Below are 25,712 nucleotides of genomic sequence, written 5' to 3'. Positions count from 1 at the left end.
AGTTAGAAAAAAAAAAGTTTACTTACTATTTTCTGATACTAGCATGGTATCTTTGAAAGGTTGTCTCTTTTCTTAGTAGCTAAGATTAATTCAGTTTATTCCTCTAAGGTGTATTTCATTTTTCATTTTTCTTATGGAGACCAAATTACAATTATTGAGTAGAATGCACAATTACTTGGATCCCTGATGAAGGAACCCTTGGTAAACAAACAAACAAATAAACAAAAAACAATTAAAAATACTAAAACACTGATACAGTATCCCCACTACTATTCTTGGCTTTCTTAACTCCTTAAAAAAGTGAGAAATCTTAGCAAGTCTGATTTCAAATCAGACTCGGGTTTTCTGATTTGGGGTTCAAGTATTATGTAATCTGTAAGTTATAATTAAACACTTTAAAAAAAAGTATTTATTCATTTTTGAGAGATAGGGGACGCGCCCAAGAGCAGGGAAGGGACAGAGAGAGAGGGACGGAAAATCTGAAGCAGGCTCTGCACTGACAACAGAGAGCCCACTGCAGGCCAAGAACTCATGAACCGGGAGATGACCTGAGCCAAAGTCAGACGCTTAACTGACTGAGGCACCCAGGCTCTCCTAAATACTTTTTACTAAAGCAAGATATAAAAAGCTCTGTCACTCTATCCCCCATGTTGTTCCCTATATAATGAATTTATCTAACATGAGGTAAAATTTGCCATAAGGTATAATTATGTTTGCTGAATGTGAAATTATATTTCTATCCAGGTGATATAGATATTGTGGCATATATGTCTTAAGTTAAAAATTCAACAAAGTATTTTACTGTAGGAAAGGGGTACATAAGGAGTGGAAAAAGCACCAGGTTGAGAGGCAGTGTTCAAGGTTTGAATTCTGATTTTTCTCTTATTAGTAAAATGACGTTGAGCAAATCATTTCATTCGACTAAGGGTCAGTTTCCTCATCTGTAAAATGACAATTTCTGGTTCAGAGGATTATTCTGAGTATGCTATACACTAATGGATGTGTATTTTTGTGTTTTGTTTGTTTGTTTGAACAGTGAGGCAACATACAATTCATTATTTTTTTTTCCTCAACGACAAATCATAAATCATGGATAATATAAGTATCCTTTTATAAAACTTAGAATACTGGGGCACCTGGGTGACTCAGTTGGTTGAGTGTCTGACTTTGGCTCAGGTCATGATCTCGTAGTCTGTGAGTTCAAGCCCCGTGTCAGGCTCTGTGCTGACAGCTCGGAGCCTGGAGCCTTCTTCGGATTCTGTGTCTCCCTCTCTCTCTGGCCCTCCCCAACTCGTGCTCTGGCTCTCAAAAGTGAATAAATATTAAAAAAATTTTTTTAGAATATGGTTTTCATGTGTGTTTGATCCAGAGAGGCCTTTATTGACACTCAAGATTATCTTCCTCTCCTTTAGCTTTTGATAAAAATTCAGAGTGCTGTGAAGCGACTTTACTAAGTTAAATAAGAGCCAGTAACAAAACTCTAACCAGAATTCAGTGTTTTGAGATGAATTAGAAATATCTGCTAAATATTTTCCTGCATCTGTTGAGGGGATCATATGGTTCTTATCCTTTCTTTTATTAATGTGATGTATCATGTTGATTGATTTGTGAATATTCAACCAGTCCTGTATCCCAGGAATAAATCCTACCTGATCATGGTAAATGATTCTTTTAATGTATTGTTGGATCTGGTTGTCTAGTATCTTGTTGAAGATTTTGGCATCCATGTTCATCAGGGAAATTGGTCTGTAGTTTTCCTGTTTAGTGGGGTCTCTGTCTGGTTTTGGAATCGAGGTAATGCTGGCCTCCTAGAATGAGTTTGGAAGTTTTCCTTCCATTTCTATTTTTTGGAACAGCTTGAAAAGAATAAGTGTTATGTCTTCTTTAAATGTTGGTAGAATTCCCCTGGAAAGCCATCTGGCCTTGGACTCTTGTTTGTTGGGAGATTTTTGATTACTGATTCATTTTCTTTACTGGTTATAGGTCTGTTCAAATTTTCTATTTCTTCCTGTTCCAGTTTTAGTAGTGTATATGTTTCTAGGAATTTGTCCATTTCTTCCAGATTGCCCATTTTATTGGCATATAATTGCTCATAATATTCTCTTATTATTGTTTGTATTTCTGCAGTGTTGGTTGTGATCTCTTCTCTTTCATTCTTGATTTTATTTATTTGGGTCCTTTCCTTTTTCTTTTTGATAAATCTGGGTAGGGGGTTATCAATGTTGTTAATTCTTTCAAAGAACCAGCTCCAGGTTTTGTTGATCTGTTCTACTATATTTTTATTCAATCCTTGTATCCGAGAGCTTAGCATGTCACGCAGAAATAGGCTAACTGTAGGAAGGATTATTTTTATTAGACATTAAATACATTAAATACATCACCAGCACCTTTTCTGAAGCCATCATAAAAAAAATTTTTTCATGTTTTTAATTGGCAAAGTTAAGCAAAGAAAGTTTACATGCACTGTTACTCTTGTATGCATTTTAGCCCAGGACTTGTCCTCCTAAACTGTAAATGTAGCTCATAAGAAAACCCTACTGGACAAATGTGGCAAATTTGCAGCCTTGCAATCATTTAGATTTGGTTGACCCTTATATCAGTAAGAAATGAGATATTCATCATGTAATCAGCCAATATTTCCTGAACTCCTACTAGGTTCAGGTGTAATAAAACTAAAAATAAATAAAGTAATAAAAATAGATAAAAATAGATAAAAATAAAATAATAAAAATAATAAAAAATAAGATGTAATAAAAATAGATAATGTGTATTGTGCTTTCTGTATCCTAGTTTTATGCATTTTATGTGTAACGTCTCCTTCAAAGTTCACTTCTACTCCATGAGGTAGTTGTTATTGTCAGCACCATTTTGCTAATGAAGAAAATGAGGCCCAGGGAGTTTAAGTATCTTGTCCACTTTTACCAGCATAGGAGGAAGTAGACTCCTAGATTAGAACTCTGGCCATTGGCTCCTGAGACTGTCCTCTAAACTACTCAGTTATGCTACTGGATGTTAAAAGCTCTGTGTTAGGGGCTGAGGGTATAGCAATGGGTGAAGCAGACAGGATCTCTGCCTTAATCAAAATAAACAAATACAAAAAGTAAGCAAGTGCAGAATGATTGTATAGCAGTAGGTTTCAAGGAGAGAGTAATTACAGTTTTTATAGAGATGGAAAGCTTCAAACAAGAGTTTGATAAAGCTTTCCTAACAACTTATGACATTGTAACTCAGCAGAAGTTTAAATGAAAACATGCTGACAATAAAGTAACCAGCATTATTGGAGGATAGAGGATCATGGATAGCTACGTTTAGTTGGCAAGACTGGTTCATAGACATTGCTTTTTGTCACGTAAAGCTCTATAAAACAGAACTATTATTAGGTCTTACACTGCAATGAACATAAGCTATTATTCTTTTAGCTAAAGCCAGAAGTAGAAGAAATCTGATTATACTCATCTTCAATGCAAGCCTAAAAAGTTTGTTTTGTCCTGAAAGCAATAGGAAATCACAGCTAGTTGTGAGCAGACAGAACTAATTAAGGTAATATTTTTAAAATACAGCTTTATCTGTGTGATATATGTGAGGAAGAAAGTCAATGTGATCAGTCAAAAGCTATTGCAAAATTGTGTGAGTGAAATAACAAAGGCCATCAGTGAAAATCAAGAGGAAAGATCAGATATGAAAAGGATGATAATAGCTTTGTTCTTCTGCTTATGTAATCGTAATCTCTTAGAATCTAATAAGCATATTCTTATGAAAGCATTTCAACAGATTCATATTAAAATTTTATGATTCTTTTCTGAGCTACTGTGTTAGTCTACTTGTTAAAAAAATAGAAATGAGGGGCACCTGGGTGGCTCATTCGGTTAAGCATCCAACTGTTGGTTTCTGCTCAGGTCATGATCTCAAACCCCAAGATGTGGGTTTGAGCCCCGCATCAGGCTCTGCCTTGGCAGTGTGGAGCCTGCTTGGGATTCTCTCTCTCGCCTTCTCTCTCTGCCCCTCCCCTACTTGCACGGTCTCTGTCTCTCTCAAAATAAATAAATGGGGACGCCTGGGTGGCTCGGTCGGTTAAGCGTCCGACTTCGGCTCAGGTCATGACCTCACGGTCCGTGAGTTCGAGCCCTGCGACGGGCTCTGTGCTGACCGCTCAGAGCCTGGAGCCTGTTTCAGATTCTGTGTCTCCCTCTCTCTCTGCCCCTCCCCTGTTCATGCTCTGTCTCTCTCTGTCTTAAAAATAAATAAACGTTAAAAACTTTTTTAAATAAATAAATAAATAAACTTAAAAAAATAGAAGTAAGCAAATAAATATGTGTGAAAGAGCTGAGGATGTGCATTTCCAAAAACCACTCCAGGTCATGTTGATATTTTAAGAGTTAATATTACTAATTAAAAAAAACCCCGGCTCCTTCTTAATTCTTTCAACCAGGTGTTTGTGTCAATTGGCCAATAAGAGAAAAAATGCCCTTTAATATATTTTAGCTTTATATTCAAGATGCCCCCAAATTAAATCCGATATTTAAATGCAGCATAATTTACAAAATGATACAACTCACTGAGAAACTGAAATATACACTATTTCCTTATTATCTAAGAACTACCACGGAAAAGTTTAAAGTGCTTTTAATGCCTTTTATAGTTTTGATGCAGTAAGAGATGTATATGTGTATAAAGTATCAATCATTGGTAATCAAACCGCAAGAAGTCACATATGAACTTAATGATCTTATTAGTAAAACCTTAAATCTAAGCAATTACACTTTGTGGCGGCATATTACATGTGTATGTGTACATGTGTTTTGTTTTAGTTGAAATACAGTCACAAAAGAGAAGAAATGAAGATGAAAACAGTGTTATCTTAATATAGCTGAAATGTTATTTAATAAGACCAATTCGTATTCTACACAGGTATGACATCAAAGATGATTATACTCTGAGAATTAAAAAGGCCATGAGTACAGATGAAGGCACCTATATGTGTATTGCTGAGAATCGGGTTGGAAAAGTGGAAGCCTCTGCTTCTCTCACAGTCCGAGGTAAGAAACATAAGATGGGAAACACAATTGAATCAGCAGACTAATATTTGGTTAAATTGGTAAGTGAACTCCCAGTCAAAATAATAGCTGATACTCTTCTATTGTTTTTTACTAAAATGTTTAGATTTTGTGTCCTTTCTATTATTAATTGAAATAAAATTACTTTCAAATTTGGTTCAAAGGGATGATTATTTGAAGCGATTTTTTAATTTAATATATAATAGTTAATATGGTTTAAAAGTAAATCTTAAGAGTAGAAAAGATTTATACTAGTCTTCGTGGTCCCACCGCTTTGAAGTATTTACTGCTTTTAAGTGTCACAGTTTCAAAGGTACTCTGTTTTCTGTTTACTAGTTTGTCGGGTTTATACTAGTAGAGTACTACTTTGAAATTCGTTTTATTTCAGCATCCAAGAAGCAATTAAAAACAATAAAACTGACACTGCTTGCAGGGTGGAAAATGGATACAAATGAGCTACCGCATTGAGAAAATCTGATTGAGAGAGTGATTTGTGAAGTTCATTGGCCTTGAATAACTGAAATAGTGTGGCTCCTGTAACAACTTTCACTTTCTGGGAAAAGTGTCATGCACTTTTTCATTCATGGGAATAATATTCATTTATAGACTCCCTGGAATTGGTTAGGAGTGAAAGAAAGCAGTACTTAACCCTACAGTGAGGTAGAATGAATCAACTGTCTTCCTGGTGGTGCCTGTTGACTCACATGAGTACATTATATAGCCCCAGCTACCAAGTGGTACCATGTGGGCATCTACACTTACTCTTGCCAAAGAGACATCACCCACCACATCATTTACACTCACGGGATTTCAAACAGCGATAGGCAAGCACGTCCTCTGATCTCTTTCCACCTTTCTCCCACCACCCCAACTGATGGCTTCTCCTCTCATCCTTTATCAGGTCAGCTGCATGCTCGCACCCTATAACTGAGAGACTCAGTTATATCTCATCCTGTTTAGTCACACCTCCTACCTTGTGCAGCTGTACTCCCAGAAGTTTTCACAGACGGGTGAAAAGGTTTGGAGGAATTTGGCTTGGTGAGAAATGTGTCAGGGATTCTCATGTTGGTCCTCCATCTGGACCAAAAATGATTTTTGCTGACCCATGATTTCAGCATCAAACCACTACAAGACAAACAAGCAAACAAACAGAACCCAAAACTTAACTTCCTTCGGGTAACTATTAGGAGACATGCACTTTGAATGACTTGGAAAATATTGATGATTTCCATACTTTCCAATTGCTCCATTTTTATTCCACTGAATCCATTTTTTCCTCCCATCCAGACATTCTAGCGTGAACTTAGGTACAGAACAGATTTAGACAAAATTGGCAAGCTAGTTGTTTAAAAACATTTCCATTCCTCATTAGTTAACAGGTCATAAAAAGCTATGATCATATAACAATCAAATATATACACTGATTATATATTATCAAAATCTGATAGTCTTTGTAAGCCACTTTACTATATCTAATCTACATTCCCTGTAGGTGATTCTATATTAATATAGATTTGTGTGCTAGTCCTTTGGGAAAACAATCACTTGACCAAATTTCCCCCAAAGCTTATTTATTTGTTGTTTCTAAAGTGAGCGGGGGAAAAAATAAACAACCCCCCAAGAAATGTTCCATTTAAAAAAAATATATATTTGCTGACTAAACATAAATGGTGAGAAAATGTGAGGAGTTGTTTGTTTGTAGAAGCAGCAGTTCTTTTTATACTTGAATGCTTGGCTGAATGAGACATGAAGTGGTCTGTTTGCTTTAAAATATTTCCCAGCTAATTGTTTTCGTAATTTGTTGAAAGTTTCAGGTTTAACATTTCATTTAACAAAGCATGCTCCTCTCGCATGGATGTTTAGAGCTAACTTAAAAAACTAATAGAGTTTTTTTGTTTTTAATAGGATTTTTTTTAAATCAGCAAACCTTAAATGGTCTCTCCCCTAATCTGTGTCCTGTAGATGGATTAGAGAGTTTAATCTGTGTGGTATGTATTTATTACTCATCTAAGACTGAATGAACCTCAGCAACAGGGTTAAAGAAAAAAAATCTCCATAAGACAATAGAATGTGGAGTAAAATATTGTTTAAAAATATTTTTTACCATTAGGAAAAGCAGTTGGAACTTCTCATGCTAAGAGGTTAACAGGAGAAAACGCATATTATCTATGACTTAATTTTTTTCTGTGCTCATTTTTCTATGCACGTACGTGAAATGGTTAGCCCTTCCCTGGATTGTTTTATTAGAACAGGGTCAACCGACCCAAGAGGCCACATCCATTTTCATCCATTTAATGCAGGGACACAGTTTAGTTTAATTTGCTGATTTTGAAAACATCCACCTGCTGGGGTTTTTTTCAAGATAAAATGTTGCTATGTAACAAAAACAAGAAGTTTAATTGGGATGTTTCTGCTAAAATTTTATCATGATATTCAATTGGGGAAAAGGAAAAGGACTTTTGTAGTCAAAATCTGGAACACAGATTTACTCAGTTGTTTTCCACTTCAAAATAAGGTGAAAATAGACTATAAAATTAAATTTAACAGCAAGTGGCTCCCTTTGCTGACTTGAGGAACATAAAATTAGAAAGAAGTAATGCTAAACAACAACCAGCCTCCTAGCATTTATATTCTAATCAAATAATTCATGATCTAAGAGAGCTTTTTTAAATGGCTCCAGAATGTGTTAACACAAACTGCATATTTGTAAACATTTTTCCCCATTTCAATTGCTGAAATTGGCTTTGCATAAATCAAGACTTCATTGGAAAAACTATCTTGCTTCTAGGGCAATAAAACTTTTTCCTTTTTGAATTACCCTAGACTAGGTGAAAGAGAAATATATTTTATTTTTTTAAACCTGATTTTTCACCATGGTTTCTTCTTTTTCTCTCTTTATTATCATAGACTCAAAATGCCTTTTCGTTTCTAAATGAAACATTGTGTTTGAGATTTAGCCTCAGGTGACACCTGAAAATGCAAATTAAAAACGAAAAGACAAAGTTCTTTTCCTACTGGATGTTGATAAATTAAGAGATATATATTTCGAACAAGGCACAACTTTATGATTTCGTCTGATATCTTGTTCTTGGTTATTATTTTTTTGTGCACCTCCCCCCGAGATTGGAAAGAAATTGTGCATTGGGCAACGTTCTTCTTTTCTTCCTCTTGCTATGGGAACACATCATAGACTGTAGGACACATTAGAGCTTCACTGAGCTAGAATTTTCATCCTGCTGCTATAATTGCTTTGCTCTTCTTTGAATTATCTTAATCCCCCTTTTAATAGTAAATAATAATAAAAGGCATGCATCTCCTAAATAGGCAGCACCATATTGTTTCAGAAAATGCACAAAGTTAGAATCATGGCGTATTGGTTGAGTGAATGAATGCCTATAAATATGGTTTCAATGACTATATCCATCTCATCATGTCCAATGAGACATCATCAAGACAAAACTATGCTAAATTCTAGAGTCACATTATATATGCACTAGAGCTATCCACTAGGATGTGGGTGAGACACTTGTTTGTCACTAAAGTTTATATTTTGAATGTAAGAGTTCATAAAAGTTCAAATGCTACTAAATATATTTCTTCTTCATTGGAATAATGGCACCATATGTTTTTATATTTTTCCATTGCTTTTATATAAAGTGGTTTACTATCTAAATTGATTTGGCATTATTCTTTGTAAAGAAAGTATTATTAAGCCCATGTGTGTCTCTTACAATTGCTATGCATTAATAACAGGGCCAGCCTATTACTAATGATGTTAGTGATTGAAAGTTATGGTATAATAAAAAAATAATAATAATTTGTTGAAGCAGCAGTTTGAAAGCCATTCTCAGAGTGAACAAGAATCAACTTGTCAGTCATTGTTTCCTGCCCTCTGCCAAAAAAAAAAAAAAAAAAAAAAAAAAAAGAAGAAAAACGTTTAACAGTAGTTAGGGAGCTACTCAGTTGAAATCTCTAAGGATGTTCCAACCTATTTGTTATATTTTCATCCACCCTGTCCACGGATGAAAAGTGATGTGATCTTAACTTATTACTGGCTGAAAAGCAGCGTCAGGGGCTTTTCTGTAGTCCTTGTAATGGTTCTGACTAACCATGCTTAAAATCCAATTCCTATTTAAATCAGACAGTGAGGCCTTCTTTTATTGACATGACATTTGCTAGTCTGTGACTTGAATGGTTATATTCATCAGGTTCTTAACTTTGGGGGTAATACAGGCTGTTTAAAAAGTTCTTTGAAATAATAACTATAGTAAGTGATGACAATCAAACTTTACATGAAATTATCTCTCACATCACATAGAGCTAATTCTGGAATGCAAAATAATTATTTTCTTAAAATTAAATGTATAACTTTCAGTTTTAGTCAAACTCAGACATCCTGTTCATACTTGAATTATAAGACTAGAAATCACTCTACTGTCCATACTTGAATGTAACATTACACATCATGCATTCTGATAATTTTCTTTTCTTTCTTTTTTTTTTTAATTTCTTCTTTATGTTCTCACCACACCATTGTAATGTCTACAGCTCGCCCTGTTGGTAAGTAGCCATCCTTCTATCCATTTAGCATGGCTTTGTACAATGCTTCATAACTCACGCATACTAGGATTTAAGAGAATGAAATATATTTATCACCCATGTTTAAATATTACTTGAGGGACTATCTTCTGTAAAAAATTGCTCCTGATCTTTTCATCAGTTTGATAAACATTTTATAGTGACTTTTGGTATTAACGATGAATAGGTAATGATTTTCCTGAAAAATAATATATGAATGTTTAATACTATAAACTGCTAACTTTTCTTAAAGAGAAAAATACAATAATTCTTTTTTCCTGTATATGTAAAATAATCATGTATTAGTTATACTTGATATTCATTAAGATAAATGATTATGAACTCAGTTAAGAAGTTTGACTACTGGATGCACTTTTTTTTTATAAACAGCTTCAAGTCCTTGTTTATTATGGGCATTTTTAACTGCTGTATACTTATTATCTGTATGCCTATTTAAGCAAAATGTGGTAGAATGCTTCAAGTTATTCTAAGGAGATGCTTACACTAAGAGGGAAAGGGAAGGATGAATTGTGTTCTTTGGCATGGAAAGTTGGTGGTTTTAATATATCTCATCCTTCTTTCAGCTTTGCAAAAGTGAAGTTAACTGTTTGCATTTGCAGTAATTTAAGTGGTAATTATTTGTAAACATTTGGAAAAAAAATCTTTTCAAATTCATTGATCTAATAATCTTTCTGCATCTCTTTTAAAGTTTAGCTTAACCAACCAATACATGTGTTTAAATAAAAGAAATCTTGGTAATTGTGTTATAAGGAAATGAACAGATTGATGCATAAATGGATGGATGGATGGATGGGTGAATGAATTTAGTATGTTTCTTTTTTAATATATCAAGAGATACTTTAATAAATTGTCAATTTGACACAGCTCTGTAAATGGTCCATCTAACTTCAAAATCTTTCTTAATACACTGACTTGACATTGACATTTGATATATATTGGTCCAAACTCATAACATTTTTTTTTCCATTAGTTGAAACATTCACAAACCTTATTGTTATGTAGTATATTCTTACATACATAACAATACAGAAAATAGAACATTGGTTTCCCAATCTGAGTTTCTGGTCTGCTATTTCTGAGCAGTGCTTCTTTTGTTAGTTGTTTGATATCCCTGATCCTCAGTGACTTCACCTAGAAAATGGAGATAGTAATATTGACTTTCCAAAGCTGTTGTAGGAATGAAATGAGTTCAGGTCGGATTATATATGTGGAAACACTTTGTATGCCAATATTGATCAACATTCCTAGTTTCTGAGACATATATTATTTTATACTTTTGTGTTTTTGAAACATAGCTATGTCTTGCAGTCATAAAATACAATCTTGTTTTCTTTCAATATAATTATTAAATTGATCATGCTTTTTTACACTTGGAGATGTAGGAAATTGAAGAATATGTTACAGTTTTAAGCCTCATTTTTTAGTGTTGTATGAATTCTTATTAATGATAACTTTACATATCTATGGTACGATATAAAACATTAAGAAGTGAATGGGAAACAATAAGATGACTTTTCTGGTTAACAGGAAAAATAACATTTAAATTGTAGATCTTTATATGTAGAAACCTTATGCCGATAAACCATGACCACTTGATTTATATTACTTCACAAGTTCCCAGAACATAAAACAGTATGTTAATAATTTCCAATACATTTAAAACTCATAAATGGAAAAGATGTACATTAATAGAAAATGTGATGCACAGAGAGTATTGGGATGTACTTGTCACCTGCAAGGCATTTTGAAGTTATTTCTGTTTTTATTCTTGTTTAAAATGATTTTTTTAATTCCCATTGGACTGGAACTAAAGAATAGCTTTTTGACACATTGTGTTTTGTTCTGGGAAAGTCTGTCATTTCATAAATCTATCTCCAATGACTTATGACAATGTTCAGAAATATGAAGAACTATACTTTAAACTTGACAACTGCTATTAATTTTGGAAACTGAACGTTGGATATGCTTTTAGTCGATCACCAGAGACGACACTGATAATGAGGAAATTAGCTTGCTTTTTCTTTGCATAAACTTTTTAAAATTAATTTTATTATTTTTTAATTTACATCCAAATTAGCATATAGTGCAACAATGATTTCAGGAGTAGATTCCTTAATGCCCCTTACCCATTTAGCCCATCACCCCTCCCACACCCCCTCCAGTAACCCTCTGTTTGTTCTCCATATTTAAGAGTCTCTTAGGTTTTATCCCCCTCCCTGTTTTCATATTATTTTTCTCTTCCCTTATGTTCATCTGCTTTGTCTCTTAAAGTCCTCATATGAGTGAAGTCATATGATATTTGTTTTTCTCTGACTGACTAATTTCACTTAGCATAATACCCTCCAGTTCCATCCATGTAGTTGCAAATGGCAAGATTTCATTCTCTTTGATTGCCAAGTAATACTCCATTGTGTGTGTGTGTGTGTGTGTGTGTGTGTGTGTGTGTACCACATTTTCTTTATCCATTCATCCATCGATGGACATTTGGGCTCTTTCCATACTTTGGCTATTGTTGGTAATGCTACTATAAACGTTGGGGTGCAGGTGTCCTTTCCAAACAGCACACCTGTATCCCTTAGATAAATACCTAGTAGTGCAATTGCTGGGTTGTAGGGTAGTTCTATTTTTAGTTTTCCAGAGTGGCTGCACCCAGCTTGCATTCCCACCAACAATGCAAAAGAGATCCTCTTTCGCCGTATCCTCGCCAACATCTGTTGTTGCCTGAGTTGTTAATGTTAGCCATTCTGACAGGTGTAAGGTAGTATCTCATTGTGGTTTTGATTTGTATTTGCCTGATGATGAGTGATGTTGGGCATTTTTTCATGTGTCAGTTGGCCATCTGGATGTCTGCTTTAGAGAAGTGTCTATTCATGTCTTTTGCCCATTTCTTCACTGGATTATTTGTTTTTTGGGTGTTGAGTTTGATAATATTTATAGATTTTGGTAATCTTTATAGATTTTGGATACTAACACTTTATCTGATATGTCCATTGCAAATATCTTCTCCCATTCTGTCGGTTGCCTTTTAGTTTTGCTGATTGTTTCCTTCACTGTGCAGAAGCTTTTTATTTTAATGAGGTCCCAGTAGTTCATTTTTGCTTTTGTTTCCTTTGCTTCCAGAGACGTGTTGAGTAAGAAGTTGCTGTGGCCAAGATCAAAGAGGTTTTTGCCTTCTTTCTCCTCAAGGATTTTAATGGCTTCCTGTCTTACATTTAGGTCTTTCATCCATTTTGAGTTTATTTTTGTGTGTCGTGTAAGAAAGTGGTCTAGGTTCATTCCTCTGCATGTCGCTGTCCAGTTTTCCTAGCACCGCTTGCTGAAGAGACTGTCTTTATGCCATTGGATATTCTTTTCTGCTTTTTAAAGATCAGTTGGCCATACATTTGTGGGTCCATTTCTGGGTTCTCTATTCTGTTCCATTGATCTGAATGTCTGTTCTTGTGCCAGTACCATACTGTCTTGATGATTACAACTTTGTAGTATAGCTTGAGGTCCAGGATTTTGATGCCTCCTGCTTTGGTTTTCTTTTTCAAGATTGCTTTGGCTATTAGGGGTCTTTTCTGGTTCCATACAAATTTTAAGATTATTTGTTCTAGCTCTGTGAAGAATGCTGGTGTTATTTTGATAGACATTGCATTAAATATGTAGATTCCTTTAGGTATTATTGACATTTTAACAATATTTGTTCCTCCTACCCAGGAGCACGGAATCTTTTTTTCCATTTTTTTGTGTCTTCTTCAATTTCTTTCATAAGCTTTCTATAGTTTTCAGTGTATAGATTTTTCACCTCTTTGGTTAGATTTATTCCTAGGTATTTTATGGGTTTTGGTGCAGTTGTAAATGGGATGGATTCCTTGATTTCTTTCAGTTGCTTCATTGTTGGTGTATATGAATCTTTGCATAAACTTTTTACATGAATTTGAATTCAGGAGTGATAGATATGCCAACTTTTATTGTAATGTAAGAAGGTACAAATCAGGTAAATAATAAATTAAATATTCAAATAATAGAAACTGCATTAATATTAATATTTGTTAGTTGACTACGACACACATTTTTCAACTTTGAAGTTCTCTGCAAAGTACATTAATATTAGTATTTGTTAGTGGACTGAAACGTAAGTTTTTCAACTTTGAAGCTCATAGAGATAGCATAAAGGGTATATAACAAAGTAGAAGCCACAGAAAGGAGAAAAAAATCTGGCCTTGAAGTCCCATATAAATTAGGTGAAGAAATATGCACCAAGTTTATAAAATTTAGAGAAAATTTAAGGGATAGTTCCTATATAAAGCTTTTGAAAGAAAATTAGAAATATATTCAGATTCCAGAGTATGTAAATACTGTAAATTTTAATTTGTAAATTAAATTTAATTTGTAAATTTTTATTTTTAAAATGTAAAAATATCTGTAAAGATTCAGAATCAATCATTACATTACATATAGGGTAAAGGAAAAAAAAAAAACACTTGGTAGTATGGGTGGAAAGCCCATTTAGAAATCATTATAAACCCCCAAACTGGGAGTTTTGTCCATATGTATAACTCTTATGACCTGCATTTGAATTAAAGAATTGGCAACTCTGCAATTTGCAGTTGGAATAAACACCTTCTGGTCTCTATTTTTGAGATTGTAGGAATAACTCTTGATTTAGAGGATCCTTGGTGTGGGAGACATTACTGAAAGCAGACAATCACATACTTGCCAATGAAGAAGAGTATTCTCCAGATTTCACTTCCTCGCCTGCAATGTTATCAACGTCTGAAAAGAGTCCTTTAATCCCACTTTCATATTTGCTGGTTACCACAGAATCTAGACAAAGGCCACTTTGATTATCAAATGTCTGCCAGCCCTTCCCGCGGCTTTGACGTTTTACTATTCCAGAGTCATTCTTTACATGAGATGAAAAAGTACATCATAGGACACAGTTAGCAAAAAATGTGGAAATATCCATTTATTTGGAAAACTCTTCTGATAAGTTCTGATAAGGGAACTGACAGAAGAAAATAGTCTAAATAGGGATAAATAACTTGCTTCCTATACCCATCTGTCTTATTTTCTATTGGAAGCCTTTCTCAAGCTTAAAAATAAAAAAGAACATCTATTTTGGAGATGGGCAACACATTTTTTCCTAGCAGCAACTCAAAACATGATGAGTAATTTGGAAAAGAACTGTCAAATCTACCAGCTGCCTTGCTTGTGAAGTTGAGCCCTGCTCCGTTTTCTATCATGTACACCATATGCTAGATGCTGACTGCCTCCAGTACGGAGACGAAAAGCTGTGTGCATCAGGTGAAACTTGGTTAAAACATCAGAAACAAACTGACAATACACAACTTTATGGAATCGTGTACATATTTCCTTATTTAGTGACTCAAAACGATGTGTTCTTTTGATGGAAGAACATGACTGGCCACAGCAGAGTTTGTAGGTATTTAGAAATATATATGTTTTAGGCAAAATTTCCATGTTGTTATTATTAATTAAAAGAAGCAGCCACTGTTCTAAACAAAAATCTATAGGCACATTGCTTTTTCAATGTTTTCACTGCTTAAACACAAAAATAATTCTATCCTCTTTTTAGAAAAATCTCTTTTGAACTGAAGTGCAGTTTTGTTTTAACATGCTCTAAAGCACATTACTGAGACCACCAAGAGATCCAATAAAAAGTGAGTAATTGAAAAATTCATTCAGGAAAAATTATAAAGTAGACATTACTTACAGAATAAGGCAATTGATATTTTTGATACCACCACCCTCTACCCACCTTGAAATCTGGAAAATGTTATGTGCTGTATATAATTTAACTTAGTATTGGAAATATTCCAGGCTTTCTTTTTTTTAAATCAGAAAACATGTAGGTATTATATATGAACCCTTTCATGTCAAGATCCACTTTTCTGCAAAAGGCATCCTGAGTGTGTCTTGAAAGGAAACCTATACTTTTATTCCCTGCAGACTTTCTTCCTTGGACAAGCTGTTACCCCATGACCCGAGGTAATCATCTCCCTCCTACAAGCACTTAATGTTTCCTGCACCTGGCGCTAATTAGCTACCTTATGCAGAGTCCAATTTAATTTTTATTGAGCATCGCGTTTTCATTGCTCCATATGTTTTGATTAAATAGGAGGTAAAAAAATGATGCATTCTGTTTTGTCTTGTACATTCCAACAGTTTCCATAATGAGAAACGTTTAAAATAAGCTAATGCTAATTATTAAAGTGAAAAGCAAGTGCTAGTTACTTCTCATGGTTGGATGATTTGAGTCACTGACTTGATTCTTCTTCAAGGGCCTTGTGTGTTGGACAATGTCTGTTCATTGCCTCTAAAGAAGATAGGTATAAAATTATCGAGTCATATTTTTTCTCAGAACTTAGCAAAAATGTTGGGTTGCTTTAGTATTGGAATGTTACTATAGTGAAGTCTGAGGCTTGTAGAATATTTTTATCTGTGGCTGAGATTCCATTTTACTATTTGAATACCAGTGTAGTCCTTTCTTCCGTAACTTTGCTGGATTATGTCTTGGTTCTGGTCACCCTGTAAGTAACATTCTTAGAATACAAGCCCCTCAAATCTGCAGATTCATGCTGTAATTTACTCTATTTGAAGAGTGTTTTCTTCTCTTTTATCTTTTGCTAATTTTTCCCATGAGTTATGTTGGCTTTCTTTATCTTAATTCCATATTTATTCAGTTCAATATAATAATTTATTCAGTTCAGTCATCATTTTTATTTCATATTGTCTGATTTCTTTTTTTTTTTTTAATTTATTTATTTTGAGAAAGAGAGAGAGAGAGAAAGAGCACGAGCAGGGAAGGGGCAGAGAGAAAGGGAGAGAGAGAGAATCCCAAGCAGATTCTGTACTGGCATTACGAGGTGGGGTTTAAACTCTTGAACCAGAGATCATGACCTGAGCAGAAACCAAGAGTCAGACATTTAACCAACTGAGCCATCCTGGTTCCCCACATTGTCTGATTTCTGAATTCCTATATTGTCCCCCTGTTTCAACTGCAGTTATCATTTTTGTGTTTCCAAATATATTCATTTCTTAATTTTATTTTCTCTTTTGTTCCTTACTAACTTTAAATATAATATTCTTCACCTCCAGTTGCCTTTGAGCTCTTTTATTCCTTTTCAAAGATTTTTTTTTAATTTGATTCTTTTAAAAAAGAGAGACCCTGTTGTATGAAATTTCATTTAGTCTATGGACAACTAGTATAAAGTATTTCTGTGTTTCTTTGGGTAATTTTTTGACAATAGAGATTCTTTTTCTTTCTTTTATTAATTGAATATTTTTTTTCTGTCAATAATTATACATTTAGTTACTGTATAGTTTGTTTTATTTTGTTCTATATAGATCCTGTTTTAGGCCTTACCTGATTATTAATCATTTAGTTAACTGCTGAAGATTAGAGTTTGCATGTTTGGAGAAGAGAAAGTGGGAAGTACCAGGGTCATTCAGTAATCTGTACTAGGCCTGACGTCTTGAATATTTTATCAAAAAAGAAGTTGTTTCTTCTTGGTATGCTGGTGTTCCTGGTGGTACACAGCAAATCTCTTTTAAGTTATAAGCTCTCCGTATTCCATATGAAATTTTCTCTTCATTTTTCTTCATAATTACTGCTTCATAATAAAAAATGATTTTTAGGTGTATTAGTTTTCCACTACTGCATGACAAATTACCACAAATTGAGCAACTTCATTAGCACCCATTTATTAGGCTACGGTTCCTAGGTCAGGAGTTGAAACAGGCTTATCTAAGTCTTTAGCTTAGCATCTCACAGGCCATAAACAGGATTTTGACCAGGCTGAGCTCTTCTCTGGAAACTCTCCTGAAGAATCCAGTTCAAAAATGTATTCAGGTTGGTGGGCAGAATTAAGTTCTTTGCGTCTGTAGAATTAAAGTCCCCATGTTCTTGTTGACTGCCAGCAACGGATTGCTCACAGTTCAATTGCTAGCCTTTGCACATGACCCCCACAACCTTCAAAGTCAGCAATGATCTGTTGAATCTTTCGTATGATTTGCTCTATATCTCTCTGACTCCCCATTCTGTTAGCAGGTAGAGAAAATTTCCTGATGGAATACTCATGTAATTAGGTTAGACCCATGGTCATTATTCTCTCTATCTTAAGGTCAACTGAGTAGTAACCTTAATTACATTTACATAATTCCTTTTGTCATGTAACATAACATAATCATGGGAGTTTCTCCAGTAAGTGAAGTTCATGGAGGCCACCCTACAATTTGGCCATTAACAGTATGCTTGGCTTTTCCTTTCCTTTGGTACCTTCTCTTCAACTTCTGAATTGTGACTGGTTGTCTACAAAGTCACATCTCCTATTTCCCAAGTCTCCTTCTTGATTCTAAATTTTCTTCTTCTCATCTAAGATCCATGGGATGGACTTCCACACCATTGACGTAGTTTTTGTGGAATTGGTATTGATAGACTGTGGATGGAGGCTAGTTGGTATTTACCAAACTTCCTCATTTTCTCCAGACTTGACTGTGTTTGGTAAGGGTAGTTCACCATTTGTGGTTTGGGGTTATGGTAGTTTTTGTACATTATTAGTTTCTTTGGTAGTAAATAGAGGAAAGTGGAACAATGAACCTTTACTCTATTATCTTAACCCGAGTATCAAAAAAATTTAAATACTCATTAATGTTGGAGTTTTTCCAAATAAGAATAAAATAAACACTAAATGTATTAACTTAGCAGTTAAAATTAAAGTACTATAAATACAAAACATCAAAATAAGATAATACTTTGGACTGAAATAGCATTAGGAAATAAGTATTAAGAGATTTCCCTGTCTATTGCCAGAAAAAAATAGCATGAACATTTTAGTCTCACCTTATAAGAAAGTCAAAATTTTCACTTATATAAGTAATAGTAACTTATAGACAGAGAGAGATATCATGATACATATATGTGTGTATATGTGTACCTTAAAACAGATATTATGATATGCATTACACCTAAAAATTATATGCATGACATTTGAATTATGACTCTACTTATTTAAACATATTAAATGTCACTCAAGGGAATAGTACATAATTAGATGCATTAAAAATATATAAGCTACCAAGTTAAATTACATTTTGAGTTAAAATATATCTGAATGGCTTTTAAAATCTCTCTTATGGCAAGCATTGCTTTCCAGATTTATTAGGGATATTATTTTCATCTGTCCTACAAAACTATTAGCTCTTTGTTAGTAAATACATTGTTGTATTTATCTTTCTGCTGCCTCTAGGTCTAGCATAACACTTACATGTGGTAGGGGCACGCCAAATGTTGGTGCAGTTAATTGATACACACATATGCATACATAGGTAATATTTGCCTAGAAAATGTTTATGCAAGCAGCTTTAAATAGTGCTATAAAAAGATTAAGCAACATTAATGGTAACAGGCCAATCACATAGTCCCCATTCTGCTGGTAGGAGATAAAATACAACAAAAAGAAGGCACTAATGAGTTAGGATGGTGCCTTACTAAGCGTGTAATTAATGTTATTAAGAAACATTGCAGTTGCATATTAAAATTCCGTTAACTAAGCAGCCCTTCAGCATCAGTACATTTGTTTCTTGGTTCCAAGTCCTTTTTTCCTTTTTTTTTTCTTTTTCTTTTTCTTTTCTTTTCCTTTTTTTTTTTTTCTGATTGGCATCTTCATGCAATCTTTTTCTAAAAAAAATGAGATAATGGGATGTGATCAGCCTTCATGGTTTAGCTCAAGTGCTGACATGACAGTTCTGGCAAGTTGACAGTTTAAGTGAGTGAAAATGGATGTCTTGTCTCACCATTTACTTGAAGAATCCCCTTCTCACCCCCATATTTATGGCCCCTTCTATCTGCAGTGTGAAAAGTCTAGTTTTCCCAGGTTAGGATCTAGATAAGTGTTTTTCATTACTCGTTAAACTATTCTCTCTGTGTTGGTAAAAAATGAGATATAAAATATAATGTAAATATTGCCTTATTTGATAATTCATTAGCTTTTAAGTTAAAAGTTTTTTTTTTTGAGAATGTGAAATCCTTTAGAGAAAACAAAATTTTATTTTGTTCTCAGTATTTTAGTCAATCAGGAAAGCAAGTACAGAAGTAAAACTACTATTGGTAATGGACAGAATAATATAGTAACATGTGCTCAACAATTCAAAATTTGTTTAAAATTTTGACAGATTTTTGTAAGTATTCTTAATTTATAATTTTTGTAGAATTTGGAAGGTCTACGAAATTTGCATGTTGAATCTCAGAATTATTTACTGTAGTTACAATATTTCCTGTACTTAACCTAAAATCAGAATGAAATCTATTTTGGTAATCTGGAATATAATAAAGTTTAAAATTATCTTTGAGCCTGTCCAAATTATTACTTTTGGAATTAACTATTACATTTATTGCAATGCAGAAATATTTAATACCATTAGAGGATTAAATTGGACTTGCTAAAACCAATGAAAATTATTTACATGGAAAAAATTCATGGTTCTAGCAACATAATCCTTCACTTCAACAAACAGACTGATTTGTCAAAGGTTGTCATGTAGGTTGGTCAGGGTAATAATTGTTGCAGTCTGAGAAACATATCTGTAATATAATGCATGCCTTTTTTCCCTCTGTGAATCCCACTTTCCCTTCCTTATTTACTTTATTTCCAAGGAACAATTCAACCTGTCTCTCTCTCTCCCTCATTCTTTCTCTGTCTCCTCCTGTCTTCATGCTTTCCCCAATTGTTGGAGACAGACTGAGTCAAGTTATTGTCATAATGGTAGGACATCCTGTATTACAACCCTCATTCATGTTCCTCATGTTGCATCAGACTTGATTGTTTCCGTGTGAGTTTCCATGGTACCAGTGAGTTCCAGAGGACAGAGATCTTAGAACCTTCAGCTCCTAGCACAAAATAAAACCAAAAAATGTTTGTTTAAAATAATTGAATAGTATTATGAGTTGAAAGTGCCAACCAATATCTGAATTCATTTCTAGCATAATTTTATTACCATGGTGTTTTCCAACGGTGTGATGTCTTAAAAAAAAAAATTAGGACCAAATCCAAAATAGCTATGTTTATATAACACTGTTTTTCTGTGCTTGCCCATAAAATCCAAATGTCAAGATATTTTGAACCAAATGAATTTACTCTTTTCAAAGGCATTCTAGGCACTCTCTATAATCATAGAATTATTTCATTTTGATATTATTTTTCCTTTTCAGGGAGAAGTATATTATGTGACTATAATTTTTTTCAAAAAATGATTTTTAACCGCTATTACCAAACATGCATACTTTTGTGTGGGTGTCACACTTACTACTAAAAGTTTGTACTTTCAACCCTCTTTGGAATTGCTTCCTACACATATATAGAAGGCCTCTTACATGATTTTATAGTCACACTGTATAATTCATTTGACTAACTCAATGGCCTCATTTGATCATCAGATTTCAAATGGCCATGAATTACTTTTAGAGTTCTAGCTATTTTTGAATCCTCAAAAAGTAGTCTTCCCATAATCAATAAATTAAAGAATATTTCAAAAATTAAAGACTAATAAAAGCACTTCAAAAATGTAAAGAGTAATAGCTTCATGATCGCTACAAGTCTTTATTCATACAGGATTGAATGCAATGTGTGTATGTGAGACCTTTCATAGGTAGAGCAGAATGCAAAGTCTGAATAGGTGAAGAACATAAGAATTGTGATTTCCTATAGTCATTCTATTGCGTATGGACATTTGCTTTTCTTTTCATGTTTCTGAAAGCAGCATGCCATTTAGTACTTTTACCTTTTCATTTAGACAGTAAAGAAGTATATCTATATATGTAGATGATCAATAGATGATTGATAGATATTAGATTTTTGAAATGCACATATATGGATAGACAATTATTAGATTATTAGATTGTTGTGAAAATAAAAGGTATAGATACTGGCATTTTAGCATGGAATAAGAATTTTTAACATTAGCCAGAAGTAAGATACTGACTAAGAAAGAAGATATAGCACTCTTCTAGAAGAGTTATTGCCATGGATTCAGCAAGAAAGGGATTAACTGGAAAGGTAGGTAATTTAGCAAGTTGATCACTTGTATTCCTTGAGAATAATGACAAATGGATAAAATGTGATTAAACAAACTTTATAAATGTAATATCCCTAAATTATGTTTTCCATTATAAATGCATTGCTTCCTCTGAGATGAATTATGTGTTAATAAGCTTCAAATCAAATATTTTTTGACATTATGCATTTCCAATAATACTAACAGAAATTCTTTTGAAGTCAAATGGAGTGTTAAATAGTAAAAATTAAACAGAATTAAATAGGTTGAAGAAACAATCATTTATCAATTAGAAGTCAGTCTGTTCTGGTGATAAACTAAGTAAATATCCATCTCTTATTCCTGCTCCATATTGCATTTTAATGAAATGACTTTTCACTCTTTATTGTTGGGGAGGTAAGCCTATTAACTAATATTTTGCAACAACATCTAGAATTGGTTGTTACACAACTCCTCTGTTTTTCTGCATTGCTTTTATCCCTCTCACATGGTGGCTACTCATTGATAGTCTTTGTGTCATAAATTTCCAATGTGCAATGGGGGGGCCTTCTCTACAGAGGGGCATATCAGAATCAGTTGGAAGATTTTCTTCAAACAACGTATTTTCTTTGGCATGCCTCCACCCGAATTACTACAATAGTGAGTCACTGTCGCTGGTGGGAGTGTGTCATATCCTTCTGGTATGATAAGATGGAAAAAAATGTTGAGTATTTGCTTGAGATCAAGAACTCTCTTTCTGTTTTCTTTTTTTTTTTCAAGACACCCATTTAGTGTTCCCTATTTGAGGCTTTTCCAGGCCAAATAAAGATACCATTTCAACACAAAATGATACCTCTCCCCTATTCCAGGAAGACACCTAGGCAGGGGGAAAAATAGAGGAAAAAAAGCCATGCAAGCAAGAGCAGGTACTTTAAAGTGGAAAGAACACAAGAAAAGTACAACGTAGAGTGTGTTCAGGTTAATCATTGTTAACAAAATGGATCAAAGGATAATAGATAACAAGATGGGTGAACAACAAGAACAAGAAAATACATGTGGGAGTGATTGAAAGGAGGCTGTTCTGCTGAAATACTGGAGTCGGTTTGGGATGAGAGTCAGGATGGTAAAATTTTGGGCCAGTTAATGGAAGCCAGAATGCTGCACTGAGGAGAATAATTTGCAAGCATTGCAAGGGCAAGCTTTAGAAAAAAACACTGTAGGTTTTTGAATAAAGAATGACATGAAATAAGTATACTTAAGAAAGGTTGTACTTTTAAGTAGTACAGAAAGAGTAAGATCATAGGTTTTCTGCTACTTTAACAAAGCAAATATTTAGGAAAAACATAATGTTATGATTGTAACATCATTATGCCGTATTGGAAACCATAGCGTATAATTCTTACCTTTCTGTTTGGTACTAGAGATGACAAATTTTAGCCAGATCGTGGTTTGAAGTCAGATAAGTTAATCTAAAGGCTCAGTGTTTAAGAGTTCCAACAATGGTGTTAGATGCACCGTAAGTCAAACCTGTTCTCCAATCTAGTGCTTTAATCTTGAAAACCCTGTGTTCCCTTTATAGGATCTAGTTTGTGATCTTCATATCATCATGGTAGTAGTTAAGACATAGGGTTCTTTGAATATTAAGTGAGACAAGGCCTGCAAATGGTTTGGCATACTCCCTGACATTTAATAAGCACTCAATTAATGTTAATTATTGTTGTATTCAGCAATTTATGACTCAACAAATATTTAACACAAGCATATGACAAATGAGTGTGTTTTTCAAACACGCTTATAGAATATTTTAGAATTTAACAAGCAAAAAAATATTAAATAGCCAAAAAACATGTTCTACTTCTTTAAGATACATATTTCAAAATGTTTATTGTTACAGAATAAGAAGCTTATTCAGTCAAGCAAAAATTACACCCAAAGAAAGATCTGCTGAGTGTGCCTGTAACTATCCTGTCACATATTAATGTATGCAACGGCTGCATGACTATCTCCATGTTCATGCCTGCCATAGAAAGTCATATTTTCCTGTAAAAACAACTCGGAACATGATGTGATTAACCTTTGGTTCCCTCATCCCCTCATCCCCAAGCCCACCTCATGCATGGCCTATGCTTCCTACTCATGTTCAGCCATCTGATTTCCATAACACCCACTCACTTCCACCAGCGGGGCATTAGCATAACAGAGCTGTAGCGTGACTTTGATTGAAGCCAGCTTGGGCTGAATGCAGTATCAAAGCATAATTTAGCAGAAATCAAATCTAATTTACTGTGCATTGTATTTAAATTCTCAAAAATGCAGTTTCAAGTGAACAATACCAGACCTCTAATCTTAATTGACCTTTTTATATGTGGGTATACTTCTCTGGAAAGCACACAACACGTTCTTCCTCTAAAGCTATTGTTTTTAACTTGTGAGTATCAATTGAACACTGAATTGTACCACTGTTTTCTTCATCTCACTTCTTGTTACAGCTGTAACAATAAGGTATAATCATTTAACAGATTAAGCAACTCTGTTATTACATCGCAGCCACAAAAGATTTGTCTACTGCTTTTGGATTTTAGAGAGGATATAAATATGTATTTTATAGTCTTCTGTCTTAGAAATATGTAAGAGAATTGCCATTTCTGTAAGTAGCATATTCTTCTGGAGTTTATAACTCAACCTCTTTAATTCACATTGGGTTTAAATGTGTGTTTTGAATTGTCATCCTGAGGACCCAATCATGGTTTTTTTTTATGTATAATGAGAGCATCATAGAAAATCCATTTTATGTATAGCACACTTTTTGCTACCATGCTGTATTGATAAAATGCCACCTCTCTGTCTACTCCCTCCCATTGGTACCTTCAGCCAAGCACTGCCTTTTCAAACCATTTTCACTGCCACCTGGCAGAAATACTGAAAATGTGAAATGTTAGCAGAAGAATTATTGATGCAGTTTTTCATTTTAAAACCTCAAAAATAAATTCCTTCAGCTGATATCCCTTCACAGAAGATTGCAATATAGATCTTGAGCAGACAGATTCCATAGAAGTAAAAGTGATTGATGCAATTTGTTTGGTGGTCCAAATGAAAGTGACAATAGGAAAGGATGTACATTTTCAGAGACTTAAATACTTTTGAATTTTTTTGCTTGGCTTTGATATGTTTATTTTTGTTTGTTCAATTTTAGAAATGATAAAGGTGAGTCCCATTCCAGTGTGGCTTAAGTTCTGGTGATAAGAAACTATTTGGTACATTAGAAGTGGAGTATATTTATAATAATTTGGAATAAAAATACAATATAAATGAACATCATGTGAAAGAGTACTTCACAGCATGAACAACACAAATGCTGAGAGTATTTTGTTAGAGGTCTTTCAAAAAGTTCAGTATTGGGTAAAAACTCAAAAAAAATGGATTCCCTGCCTTCTTAGGTTCTATCATTATTAGCAAATATTACATTGTAATATTGCAGAATTTCTTTGTCCTTTAAGAGTTCTGATGAAATGTTCTCTTTAATTGCTACCATGACTAACGGTCCTCTACTGGATTTTCTGCCCGCCTTGCTAAGATTTTCCAGCCTCACATCTGTCCTTTCTCTTTTACAAAGAACATTCTATTTAAAACACAAATTTTATTACATCTTTCTTGCATCAACATTTTTGAACAGGTATCCATAGCTTTCGGGGCAAAATTTAAGCTATTTTAGCACAAATTATCTGTCCCTCTAACACTTTTGAATCTCCATTTTTTTATTCTTAAGGTCATTTACCCTCCACTAACACATCCAGCCCCTCGTGTCTCTGCCTTATGTCTGCTTCTGTCTGTTCCAAGTGACCTGCTTCTCTTCATCCAGTGAACTCTTACTTGTGCTTCAAAACACAACTCAACCATAGCCCTTTCCGGCATCTTCCTCTTCCATGTTCATCACCTGGTCTGTTTGCGGCTTTTCCAAGTTTTCTCACCCAATGCCCACTGCTATTTGTATTATTATACAAATCATACTCTTCTGTATTTGTG

The 25,712-nt window shown here is 34.0% G+C and overlaps 1 protein-coding gene across 11 annotated transcripts in view; it reads left to right on the top strand.

Moving 5' to 3' along the window:
- ROBO2 (roundabout guidance receptor 2) overlaps positions 1-25,712 on the top strand; it is a 604,834-nt gene that overhangs the window by 461,863 nt on the left and 117,259 nt on the right. For 7 of the 11 annotated variants that reach the window (XM_032594776.1, XM_032594771.1, XM_032594773.1 and 4 more), the window contains exons 6-7: positions 4,909-5,036; positions 9,603-9,614. In XM_032594776.1, the coding sequence (XP_032450667.1) occupies positions 4,909-5,036; positions 9,603-9,614 (140 nt within the window). The remainder of the gene's footprint in view (positions 1-4,908; positions 5,037-9,602; positions 9,615-25,712) is intronic. The other 4 variants (XM_032594777.1, XM_032594772.1, XM_032594775.1 and 1 more) reach the window with 1 other exon arrangement.

Source organism: Lynx canadensis, chromosome C2, assembly GCF_007474595.2.
Source record: "Lynx canadensis isolate LIC74 chromosome C2, mLynCan4.pri.v2, whole genome shotgun sequence".
NCBI lineage: Eukaryota > Metazoa > Chordata > Mammalia > Carnivora > Felidae > Lynx > Lynx canadensis.
Note: the sequence above shows the minus strand (reverse complement) of the source record. Positions and strands in the feature narration are given on the sequence as shown.